The 12,089-nt window shown below is 49.4% G+C and overlaps 1 protein-coding gene across 1 annotated transcript; it reads right to left on the bottom strand.

Annotated features, from left to right (window-relative positions):
* Nucleotides 1-498: 498 nt before the first annotated feature.
* Nucleotides 499-10,549, bottom strand: ZFP36 (ZFP36 zinc finger CCCH-type). Its single transcript, XM_035118380.3, has 2 exons — nucleotides 10,393-10,549; nucleotides 499-3,725 (listed from the first exon to the last, which is right to left on the bottom strand). Exons 1-2 carry the CDS (start codon nucleotides 10,426-10,428, stop codon nucleotides 2,676-2,678), a joined length of 1,086 nt encoding a protein of 361 aa, XP_034974271.3. The 5' UTR covers nucleotides 10,429-10,549; the 3' UTR covers nucleotides 499-2,675.
* Between the last annotated feature and the right edge of the window lie 1,540 nt (nucleotides 10,550-12,089).

Here is a 12,089-nt window from a genome sequence, read left to right as displayed (position 1 = left end):
GGGCAACAGGTCACAACAGAGCTAGAAGGATCTAGGAGGATCTGGACGGAACTGGATGAATCAGGACAAACCAGATGGGTCAAGCCAAGGAGGGCAACACAATGGGAATAAGGAGGGGGTGTTTACAGAGTGACATGTGCTTGGAGCATGGACAGAGGGCATGGCAAAACAACAGGTGGGCTATGGAGGATGTCTTAGGGAGTGACCGGTTGTGACGTTACAGGAAACATCACCTTGTATGGGACTGCACTGCTGTAATTGGCTAGAAGTTACACTGTCGTCGTAATGATTAACTGTTATCCTGAGCTTTCAATAAAAGGAAGCGCTCGAGCTCTGCTCTTGGTCGCCTTCCCATTGAGTTCAACCTGCCTCGAATCGTGTCGTCTTTGCCCCTGTCCTTAAAACTTTAATGTGCTGCAGAAATATAAGAAATGCAGCTTCTTCTCAAGGCGACTCATCACTTATGTACTGCAAATAAATAGCCACAAACATCACAGGTCATTTCGATCTTTGAATTTATTATTATCAATAATAATAATTAACGGCACCATTATTAGTTGCTTTTTTTTATCTGAAATTCTCATATTGAGAAAAGAAATAGCAAACTTTTTTTCCTAGCGAAGAAAATTAGCAAACTTATTTTTTTTTCCACAAACAATTTAAATTTTAGCACAATGTTCTCTTTTTTTCCATATTTCAAACACGAAAATATATATATATATATATTATTTTGGAATATTACAAAAAAGATAAATAGAATATAAAATTGTTTGAATAAATAAAGAGTCTATAAATAGTTTACATTTTGGTTTTTTCGCTTATCGCAGTATTACAAGGTAAACATTGAGGGCTCATTTTAAATGAAATAAAAATACACACAGACACATACGTTCCCCACAATAATTAGACGCAGGTAATTAGCATCAACATTATATATATATATATATATTATATTTATTATATATATATAATGAGATTAAGAATTCCACCCCAACCCCTCATGGCTGCTCAGTCCCTCCTTAAGCCTCTGGTCTCCATCCTTCCACGCTCATAGTGATCAGTGTAAATAAGTGTGAAATAGCAAGACACACCTAGGTGCGATCATGGGCTGAGGGTGGCTTTTCCCCACCTTCCCACCAAAAGACAGAAAACCACAGGCGGAGGGTCTCTTCTTTTGCAATCTCAGAAAAATTCAAGGTTCCTCCAGCTTCCATGCTAACGGCCAATGCTATTTTGATTTTCGATTTTCGTTTAAACCCAACTCTCAGCCCCTTGTTGTTTGTGTGCGAGGGGATGGGGGTTGCCCATTAAGGCACCGAGGTGCAGGCATTCACAGTATGTTAGAAGCAACCAGGTATTTTTTTATTTTATTTTTAAAAATAAATAAACGGGAAACCAGCAGAGGAAACACCATCATGATGGCCTCTCTCCTCAGCCAAATTTCCAACCGCCGTGTCATCTGTTCCCCCTTCCCAAAGAGGAAGAGTTAATTTGCTACATACAAAGTGGGGTGGGGGCGACGAGACGGGCGAAACTGCTCCATTTCCCCACTGCGGAGATATTTGGGACGGCTTGGGGCTTGGAGGAGTGATGCTCGACAGGTAGAGGAATGCCAGGGACAAGATGACCCATGGAATCCCTCTCAATGTGTCTGTGATCTCCACCTCCCCCCCAAGCCAAAGCAAAGGAGTTTAGCAGACTGGGGAGGGATGAAGGAATGTTACGGGGGGGGGAGAGATCTCCTAGCTGCCACCCCGTAACAGCAAAATTTCACAGGATGGACAAAAGAGACACGAGAGAGGTGGGCAGTTGGGATAAGCCTCACACTTTCGGCTTTTATCTGCCCCATCCAACATGGCACTTTCAGGGACAAGGCACTGTTTTCCCTCTTTTTGCGTAGTTTTAAGAGAGCGGAAGTGGAGGCGGAGCTCTGTAAGGGGTCAGCAACCAGAGGCCAGGGAGCCAAACCCGGCCATCGCCAATCTCTCTCTCTTTAGTCTCTCGCCAGAGGAATCATCCTGTTTCGTCCGATTTGCGATTTCCACTGCAGTGGTGGGTTAAATGAATGGGAAGGGGGAGGGTTTGTCATGTTAAAAAGGGTGTGCTGGGGGGGGGAGATGTCACTAGGATGGGGAAGAGCAAAACCCAGGTGAGGAAGCAGAGGGTGGGGGGGGACACTGCCCCACTGTCAAAGGCTTGCTCCGGTCACCTGCCAATCACATTGCTAACTACCTGCTGTTGGACGCAAGCGAGACTCTCGGCCCCTGACGTATTGGATTGGGGGGCTGTGCCCTCTTCGAGCCAGCGCAAGGCACTTGTGGGGTAAACACAACAAGCCAGAACCAATTTGGGTTGTTGTTATTTTCTCTCTCTCTCTTTTAAAAGGCGTTTTCCAGGCACACTTCGACGGAGGGGAGACAGGAAGGAGGGTTCCAGCCTCCTCTTTCACGCTTTTCTCTCCCTCTTCCGTCGGTGAAAAGGACGCGGCAAAACACCAGGAAGTCCTGCGTGCGGCTTCTTGACCCGGGCCAGCGACCGCTCTGAGGGATCGAGTCCAAAGGGTGGTTCGAACAGGCCCCCACAAACCGGGAAGGTCATATGAAACACCTGCGCAGCGACAAATCACTCCCCGTATAAATCCGCAAACTGGCAAAGGCGCCCGTTGCCGGGAGGGCTCACTCCGAGACGGAGATTCGGTTGAAGATGGGCAGCCGGTTGCTGCTCCCCACGGGCCCGCTGGGGGCGTGGAAGTCGAAGACGGGCGAGTCGGAGCCGCTCAGGCTGCTGGAGCTGCTGTAGCAGTCGGGGTCGGAGAGAGAGTTGGAGGAAGGCGTCCGGGGCAGGTTGCCAGAAGCGGCCGCAGAGGTCGGCGTCCCCGGGGCAGCGGAGAAGAGGTCCCGGTGTTGGGTCTGGAGAGGGCCGGACAAGCTGGCTGACTTGCCGCAGCGGCACGAGCAGCACCCCCCGGAGGCCGGGATGGCCAGGGCCTCCCCCAGCGTGTGGAAACGAGAGATGGGATCTGAGTTCAGGTGCCCAAAGGTCGGGGAGAGAAGGTCGGCAGGGGCCGGAGGCGGCGAGACAGACGGCGCCCGGGCAAAGGAGGCTGGGTCGGTGATGCCGTGCAGAGGGGAAGAGCGGCGCCCGGCCGGCACTCCGGAGTAGCTGACGCTCTGGCGCAGGAGCTGCGGCGACGACGAGGACGGCGAGCAGGCCTGCGCCTCCTCGAGGGAGTGGATGAAGTGGCAGCGGGAGCCGTAGGGGCACTCACCGTGGATGTAGAACTTGTGGCACAGCTCCGTCTTGTACTTGGGGTGGCGGCTGACCGTGCGCAGCTCGGCCGCGCCGTGGGCAAACTGGCACTTGGCCCCGTACTTGCACTTGCCCGTCTCGCTGAAGGTGCGGCACAGCTCTGTTTTGTAGCGGGAAGAGAGCGGAGGTGCGGCCAGCGAGGGCAGCTTGAGGGGAGGGAAGCCCGGAGGGGGGGGCGGCAGCGCCTTGCTGCCCTCGATGAGGCTGATGGAGCGGTCGGGCCTCAAAGGCGGGCGGCGGGCAGGCTCGCTGAGGGGGCGCAGCTGCTGCTCGGAGCTGGGGCTCCAGTGGCTACGAAGGGGCCACAGCTGGGAGGAGGAGTCCCCGCTGCTGTAGGGCGTGTCCAGAGAACAGGCGGAGTCGCGGCGCGAGGAGGGCATGTCATGGTCCTCGTTCAGCGACAGGTTACGCAGGTTCTGCAGGGAGAGAGAAAAAAGAGACACGTGAGCTTTCGGTGTTGCCGGCCCAGCTGCCTTGTGCTTTATTTTTAAGCAGAGGTTGGACGGCCCTCTGTCATGGATGACTCAGTTGAGATTCCTGCATTGCAGGGGGCTGGACTGGATGAAGCCCCAGGGGCAGTGGCATGCGGTCAGTGGGAACTAGGCTAGTCCCCTAAATGTCCCCCTAGAGCAGGGGCGCGGGCTGCTGCCAGGCTGCATCAGTCTGTCCCGCCACCAGGCGAGCAGGACGAGTTAGGGCGGTCTTTAAATTTTCGTGGCCGTTTCCTGCTCCCTGGCCGGGAGAGCGGAATGCATGAGGGTGGGACGAACAAAACTAGGAAGCAGACCAAATTCCAACGAAGAGGGACTGGCAAGTGAAGTTCATGGAATACGCAGAGTTAAGAGACCAAGAGTACCCAAAATTCAACAACAATTGGAGTACAGTAAATTAAAAAAATATCTGAAAGATTACTGCAGCGATTTAAATCTTTTGACTGGGCTAGAATGACTCTTGTAAAGATAACTAGTGGAAACAGTGGGAAAGATGGTAAATAGAATATTAGATACAATTGGAAAGGGATGTAAGATAGAATCCTGTGGACCCAAGTAAGAGGTGGAAGGAAGTCTGGTGCAAACCGAGGGTTTGAGGAATGCCTGGTTGTCATTTTGGGGCAAGTCTTATTTCCCAAAAGATGGAATGACTCTGGTGGATTAACCAATGACGACCTTGAGCTAGGTTAAGAACTTTGAGAGCTGGACGGAGGAAAGTCACTTGGCTCCAGGGACAGTCCACAATTATATTGGACTATTCTGACTGCTTTTTCTTAACGGCAACTGCAACAGAAAAAGCATTTTGGTGCCAGTAATTTGTTCTGACTGTGCAGATAAAATGTAACTAATTTTGCGGGATGGGGTATGGAGTGTGTGAAAACAGTCTTGATCCAATGATTCTCAGATGGTAGAGATGTCAAGCAGCAAACTCCAACACTGTGCTTCTTCTGTACAAGCTCTGTCCCCAAAGGCAGCCTATAAATAAGTTTACAAACACAGGTAGATGCCGGAAGTGTGTTGGAGACCAAAAATCTGGGAGGTCGTTATCTCCCTGAGATCCTGCCCTAGAAATGGCTGCTATGGGATAAAAGACCAAGATTTCAAAGGAGGCTCCTCTTCGCCCAACCTCAATCCTTTGCCCCTCTCTCCAAGGACGTCAAAAATTATATCCTAGTAATTGCATTCCTATCCCACCTTCCCTCCCCTGCAAAAAAAAAGAGAGCTCTCGTTTAATCCCCACAACAGCCTTGCGAGGCAGGTTAGGCGGGAGGGAGAGTGACTGGCCCATAATCTTCATGGCCAAGGGCAGGGATTTGAACTCGGGTCTCCCAGGTCCTAGTTCTACATCACACAGGCTGCCGCGACAAGGCAGCTGGTGGAAGAGGAGGTGGAGGCAGCACTGAGGAAGGGCTAACAGGTTTCTGAAAGCAGAGCAGGCCTCGGTGCGAAGCAGGAAAGGGTGACGTCAGGCAGTTTCATATAGCCGCGGTGGGTTGGGTCGCAGTTATTTTTAACTCTGGGCCTGCGCCAGAGCTGGAGGGGGAACAGCTGCTCCTCTGACTGCGGAGAGCCAGAAACCTGGAGATCGGGAGGGAGGGAGGGTTGTGGGAGCCCAGAAAGCCTTTCACCTACTAGAGGCACATTATCACTTTGCTATCGTCTGGTCTAATTAAGGAGGTAGGAAGCATCTGGCTGCTGGATCAGGCCCAAAGGGGCCCGCTGAGTCCAGCAGCTCGTTCTCGCCGTGGAAAATACCCCAGCAAACCTAGAAATCAGGATAGACTGCCACTGGAGCTGGAGGTTCCACAAGTACCTCAGAAGAGCCTGCGCACCTATAGTCCAATATCATGTTCTTATACCAGATGCCAATAGGGGGAAACCCCTCGATCGAGTGGGGTGCAAGCTCCTGAGCCTAGGGGACAAGAGAACTTCCCAGAGGCTGCCTCATTTCATAGAAACACAGAATCACAGGGTTTGACGGTACTCCAGAGTCATCTAGACCACCCCCCTGCAATGCAGGGATGTCAACTAGAGCAGAGTGTGCAATCTCAGCTTAGATGGATGAGGCGAGACAAGCGAGACAGGATGGACAGGGCGCAGCTGAGGCGGGTGGCAGCGTGGGGGCGGCCCAGGTAAGAAAAGGCGGCCCTGTTTAGAAAAGATTTGCTAAACAGGAATTGCTCGGCAGATGAGTGGCAGGAGCCTGACAAACAGGAAGAGGAAGTCCTGCCCCCAGGAAGTGGCAAGCATCTTTTATTAAAAAAAAAAAGTTAGATGGGGGAGAGATTGCAATGGAAACACACATGCATAGGGAAGGAAGGTTGTTAATGGAAGATCTCTAGCCAGGAAGCAGGCTTCGTTGAACCATGAGATCTAGAAACTTGAAATGAATGCCGAGGTGCAGAAAGGATGAAGACTCAAGTTTTCTTCTGCGTGTCCACATGATTTCACTGTTCCCCACGCCTACACTCGAGGTCCCTTCAACTTCTGACAAATATCCAGAGTTGCACATTTGTGTGTTATTAGGAATAGTGTGGTGCAATGGTGAGAGTACCTAGGATCAGGAGCTGGGTTCAAATGCCTAATCAGTCGCATGAAGCTCACTGCTGCCTTTCTCACTCTAACCTACCTCACAGGGTTGTTGTGGGGATTTAAAAGAAGAGAACCATGTACACAACGCCTTGAGATCCTTAGAGGAAAAGGTGGGGTATATAACTGCAATAAATAAATAAGGTAAAAAAGAGGGGGACCTTCCTCATCTTGCACCAACAACTACACTTCCTGAGTGGCACTTACAAAAACCCAAGCCGCCCCAGGCTTATCTGTGACTGAGATGCCAGAAAATGTCTTTGCATCAGAAATCAGATGTCCAACTAAACTTGCATGTACTGTCAAAAATAAAAATGGACCTTCTTCAGGAGGCTAACCGCTGTTTATTTGTTTTTGTTTTTAATCAAGACTTTCCAAAGCTGCAGGATTTATTAAAAGCAATCAAAACAAGAGCACAGTCTCCCTGATGGGAGTCTTTTGCTTTAAAACATTTTTTTCTATATAAATGAGAAAAAATTTTACACCCTATTGCCCAAAACCTGTAATATGGAAAACTGGGCAAAATATACACCATGCCTAGACAGCGCTTTTAAAATTAAATGCTGGGGCTAAATTCTCAAAGTGTGTGAGATCACAAGGGAAGAGAGCACGATTGAGCATGTGCCGTGTTCTTCCCCAGAACTCCACAACCAAATATAAACCAGGCTCCACCTACAGGTATATCTACAATCTGGAGGACTAGAAACTTGGGAGGGGGAAATAACTTCCTCATTTTGTCACCTGGCCTCTTAATCTTCATGAATTGGCTCCTTAATCATCCAAGCCATAAGACCCCTTATCAAGATGTGGTAAGAGTCACCACCTATTTCTCAATCTTTCACTGGCATGATCTGATCTGTGGCGTTTGGTGAACTGGGGTGACGCATGCAAAAATGATGGGCGGTCGCTGCAGATTCTCTCAAATGCATTTGGAGATATTCTGCAAAGTGGCCCTCCAACATAGCCCAGCAGCCAACGCAGCTTCTGAGTTTGACAGCTCACGCCAGGATGGGGGAACCTGCTATCATTCCTTCCTGCCTGTCGAGAAGGGTGTGGTCTATTTAAATTAGCAGGGCTGTCTGGGGCTGGTGGGAATTGTAGTCCAAGACACCTGGCGGGCGCCAGCTTGGCAAATGCTCTCTAGGCCAGGGAGGCCTATAATAATAAGGCCTCTTGCTCCAGAAGGTGCTCATGGCATCCACATTTTAAGTACGGTAGGAATATTCTCTGCTCCAGAGAAGCGGACACGGAGCAATGGATTCAAACTACTAGAAAGAAGATTCCACCTAAACATTAGGAAGAACTTCCTGACAGTAAGAGCTGTTCGGCAGTGGAATTTGCTCCCAAGGAGTGTGGTGGAGTCTCCTTCTTTGGAGGTCTTTTAAGCAGAGGCTTGACAGGCATATGTCAAGAATGCTTTGATGGTGCTTCCTGCTCGGCAGGGGGTTGGACTGGATGGCCCTTGTGGTCTCTTTCAACTGTAAGATTCTATGATTCTATTTTGGGGTTCTGTTTTAAAGAAAATATCTGTAGAAAATGCAAGCTACTTCCTTGCTCACACAGAGACAGAGAAGCCTTTTGCGCATTTGATGAGGCTGACATTCGTATGAGGACCAGCAGGTTTTGTGGACGTGGTCGCAAGGCTGCTTCCATTGATGTGGGCCTCGCTTCAGAGGGGTGGGCTGTTGCTTAATGCATTTTCTGCTGTGGGACTGAAAACACGCCACCTCCAACTATTTGCGGAGATTTACTTGCACTCGCCCTCTGCCCGAAGTATTCCACATAACCCAAAAACTTTAATTCCTCATTTCTCAATCTAGTCAAAGCCTTCTTGGGCTCCCAAGTGACCGAACCCTTTATGGGCGGGTTGTAAACTAACTTCATTTATTTACGATTTGCACAGCCTGCCGGGAAACAAAATCAAACGTATAGAGGCTTGCATGTTTATTTGAATAAATTCCTATGTAACTCTCACCATAAGTCCCAGGACATGTTACAACAGCAAAATATACATTCAACAAACAAACGATTCAGGCCCATTCAGTCTTTTCTGTAGAGGAAACTATGACACACCCTCTCAACAAAGGTAAATGTTTTGCTTGATTCAATTGTGGGTTTTTTCTTGTCCCTCTTCCCGAGGAGATCAGGATGGTGAACGAGGTTCTTTCTCCACCCCTATTTTATACTCACAACAGCCCTGTAAAGTAGGGCAAGTCATTGGTCCGAAGTGACCCGGGGGATTTGAACCCCATATCCTAATGGTTGGGACCTAATCCAGCACCACATTGTATTGGCTCCATTATATACCAAATATTATATTTTAGAACTCTTAACAGATTCTGCAGAGAAAATTCAAATGTGTCACAGCGATTCTGTGCAGGGCAATGACAGAATTTCATTTCCTGGGTCTTTTGCGGGATTGAAACTCATGCACCCATCCTGGACTGCTGCAGTTTAAGGAAAGGGCGTTGGGGGGGTGGGGGGAATAGGGGCTTGTGAAATCTGAAGTCGGGGTGCTTCATAGCATTAGCACACAAAAGCCTGCTTGATTTCACAGCCCCAGCCAAGGAGAAAGAAAAGAAGAAACAGGACTATTGACCTAGAAAAAATGCGGTTCCTCACTCCAGGAAGTAAGCCAGCAAAAAATAACAATGTGCCTGTCCCCTCCCATTCCCTTCTGAGCCACCCACCACCCAATTTGGAGAGAACCGGGTGGGGCAGAATCTAGGAAGGGGGCACAAACAACCCCCCCTCCAAAACAAAGTAGCCAAATAGGCAACCATCTTCCTCTATACAGTTCCTTCCATTTCTCAAAAGAAAGGTTGGCTTGAGCCACATTTCTCATATTTCTATTTTTCCTCAACAGAAGCCAGATAATCAGAGAGGGGAATCCTGCAAAACAACTGGAGCCCCTCACCAAGATTTTCCATGTAAGGATGACAGCTAGGGAGAAAGATATTCAGGGTTCCAAATGGGTGTGCTTTGCAGAGTAGAGCCACACTGGAGAGCAGGGGGAAGGGGGCTGCTTCAGCCCTTAGAAAACTAATTCCCAACACTCGCCTGGATTTTAACTCTTGCCTGAAAGGTGACACAGAGCTCTGTGTCACTCCAAAAGCTTGCGTTGACATACAAGGAAATCTAGACACCCAAAAAGAACCATCTTACTTTAAAAAAACAAAAAAAAAATCTCTCTCTCTTTGACATAAACACACCACCAATTGTATGGAAAATGAGTCCCAAGCTGTCTTGGCAGAAGGAGGTCAGGCAGTGGGTGCTGTCAAGAAACCGCAGCGCCCCAAAGAAATTTTCCTACCCGAAAGTCAAAAAAGGACACCTCCTTCCTCCTAGCTCTGAAGTGCCGTCCACTTTAAAAAATAAAAATGACACCCAGTGGGTGGAGGCAGGAAAAATGGCCGGTCCAGCCCGGGATGTAGTTCAGTTTAGCAGTAAAAAAATACATCATTAAGTTTTACTATCCGGTGACCAGCAATCTCAAGAGGAAAAGGTTCCTGTCTGATCCAGGGATCTCTCTCACACACATAAACACAAACACACAAAAATATATTTCTAACTTCCAAGATTACACCAGCCCACAGAGCTGCCAGGAAAATCCCTTCCAACAATCAATCCCTAGGAGCCAAAATATCCCAGCCAAATCCAGGACTCTTTCCAGCCTCCCGTTCCCGGATCTTGGGTCTTTCTGGAAAGTCCAAAACCAATTTGGCGACTCGCTATCCGCGGAACAGAACGCGGAAGGGAGGGGGGAAAGGGAAGGGCTGGTAGCGGGGAACATCCGACCTTCCTTTTCGACCTCGGCTGGGAAGGAAAGCGGGCGAAAAGTAGTTGCCAGAAGCGCGGCGCGAAGCCGCGTAAAAAGCCCGGAACCAAAACGCAATGAAAACCGCGCGCTGAAAGGTTTTCTCTTTCATGGAGGGCATTCCCTTCCTTCGTCTGGGAGAGCGAGGGGAACAGTCCCCAGCCCCTCCGCGGTTTTTCCGCGTACCTGGAAGATGGTGTTGACGTCCAAGATGGAGCTCATCGCGGAGTCGCGCTACGTGGGGCTCTCGGCTGTGGCTCCGGCTGCGCCGTCGCGTAAAGGCTACTTGTTGGGCTGCGCGCGTCGCGTCTCACGCGGGGAAGCTGAGAGCGCAGCGCCTCGGCAGCCGCCTTTTATTAAGGGCTTGCCGATGAGCTCATGGGGCGGAGACGCGGCAGCCGGAGCTGGAGGGGCAGGGAAGGCGGGTGCCCAGAAAGGGGGAGAGGGAGAGGGAAAGAAAGAAGGAAGGAAGGAAGAGGACCGAGGGGGGGGGCGCACAGGACATGGAGAGGAAATTTATTCGCCGCTTGTTCTTGCCAGGGCAGCGCAAAGCGACCTACAGAAACAAACGGGCCCAAGCCACATTTTTATGGTTTCCCAAACTTGGGTCTCTGCAGTTGTTTTTGGAAAGCAGTGCTAACCATCAGCCCTAACCACTGGTCCTGCTAGCTAGGGATGGTGGGAGTTGTAGTCCAACAACGGATGCAAATTTAGGAAACACTGTTCTAGGTCATAGAAGTTTAGAGTTGGAAGGAAGGACCATCGAATCACCACTAAAGCGTCCTCCTTGACATATGGCCACTTTCAAATTGTTTCCCAATGTTGTTTTCAATGCGGTAACCCGGCCTGGTGCCTTAGGGCGAAGGTCAGGGGATAACATGATTTTATTTATCTATCTTATCTACTGCAGTTCTTTAGCGCCCTTTATCCGAGGGTCACAGGGCAGCTTGCAATACTGTATAAAGAAACAAAAATGCATCAGGTAGTAACAATGAAAACAATACCCCCCTCCCCATCCCTCACACAGCTTAAAAGGCCATAGATTTAATTAGCCAAAGGCTATTGATAATAATAATTAATAAATAAAGATTAATACATCATTAATCCCGCATGTCTACATTAAAAGCGAGGAGAAACTATGCATTGGAACAGGGGTAGGCAAACTAAGGCCCGGGGGCCGGATGCGGCCCAATCGCCTTCTCAATCCAGCCTGTGGATGGTCCAGGAATCAGCATGTTTTTACATGAATAGAATGTGTGCTTTTATTTAAAATGCATCTCTGGGTTATTTGTGGGGCCTGCCTGGTGTTTTTACATGAGTAGAATGTGTGCTTTTATTTAAAATGCATCTCTGGGTTATTTGTGGGGCCTGCCTGGTGTTTTTACATGAGTAGAATGTGTCCTTTTATTTAAAATGCATCTCTGGGTTATTTGCGGGGCATAGGAATTCGTTCTCCCCCCCCCTTTCAAAATATAGTCTGCCCCCCCACAAGGTCTGAGGGACAGTAGACCGGGTGCTCCCTGCTGAAAAAGTTTGCTGACCCCTGCATTAGAAACATCACCCCAAAAGTCCACAGGTGGTCAAAAGCCAAAAGGCCTGGTTCAAGAGGGGTGTTTTTGCCTGCCCCCCCTCCCACTGCCTCACCACCTCTTTTCTTGGGAAAGTTCAGCCTGAGTCTGGCAGTGCTGGGCCATCTAGGGTTTTTTGCCAGCACAGACTGGAAGCAGCTGGGCAGGGCTTTAGGTGAGGGTGGGGGGTGCTCCAGAGAGACGTAAGAAGAGGGTGCTTGATCGGATAAAAAGGGGGCCCAGCATTCTATTCCTATAAACCTAGGAATCAAGGTAGACTGCCTCTGGACCAGCAGGTTTCATAAGGGTGTAAGT

The sequence above is a fragment of the Zootoca vivipara genome, chromosome 6 (genome assembly GCF_965207765.1).
Source record: "Zootoca vivipara chromosome 6, rZooViv2.hap1.1, whole genome shotgun sequence".
NCBI lineage: Eukaryota > Metazoa > Chordata > Lepidosauria > Squamata > Lacertidae > Zootoca > Zootoca vivipara.
Note: the sequence above shows the minus strand (reverse complement) of the source record. Positions and strands in the feature narration are given on the sequence as shown.

Bases quoted from the DNA above. Each gene is read 5' to 3' on its own strand.
- ZFP36 (XM_035118380.3), bottom strand. From the start codon at position 10,428: ATGAGCTCCATCTTGGACGTCAACACCATCTTCCAG. The intron at 3,726-10,392 runs GTACGCGGAAAA...CTCTCCCTGCAG, and splicing joins ACGTCAACACCATCTTCCAG to AACCTGCGTAACCTGTCGCT.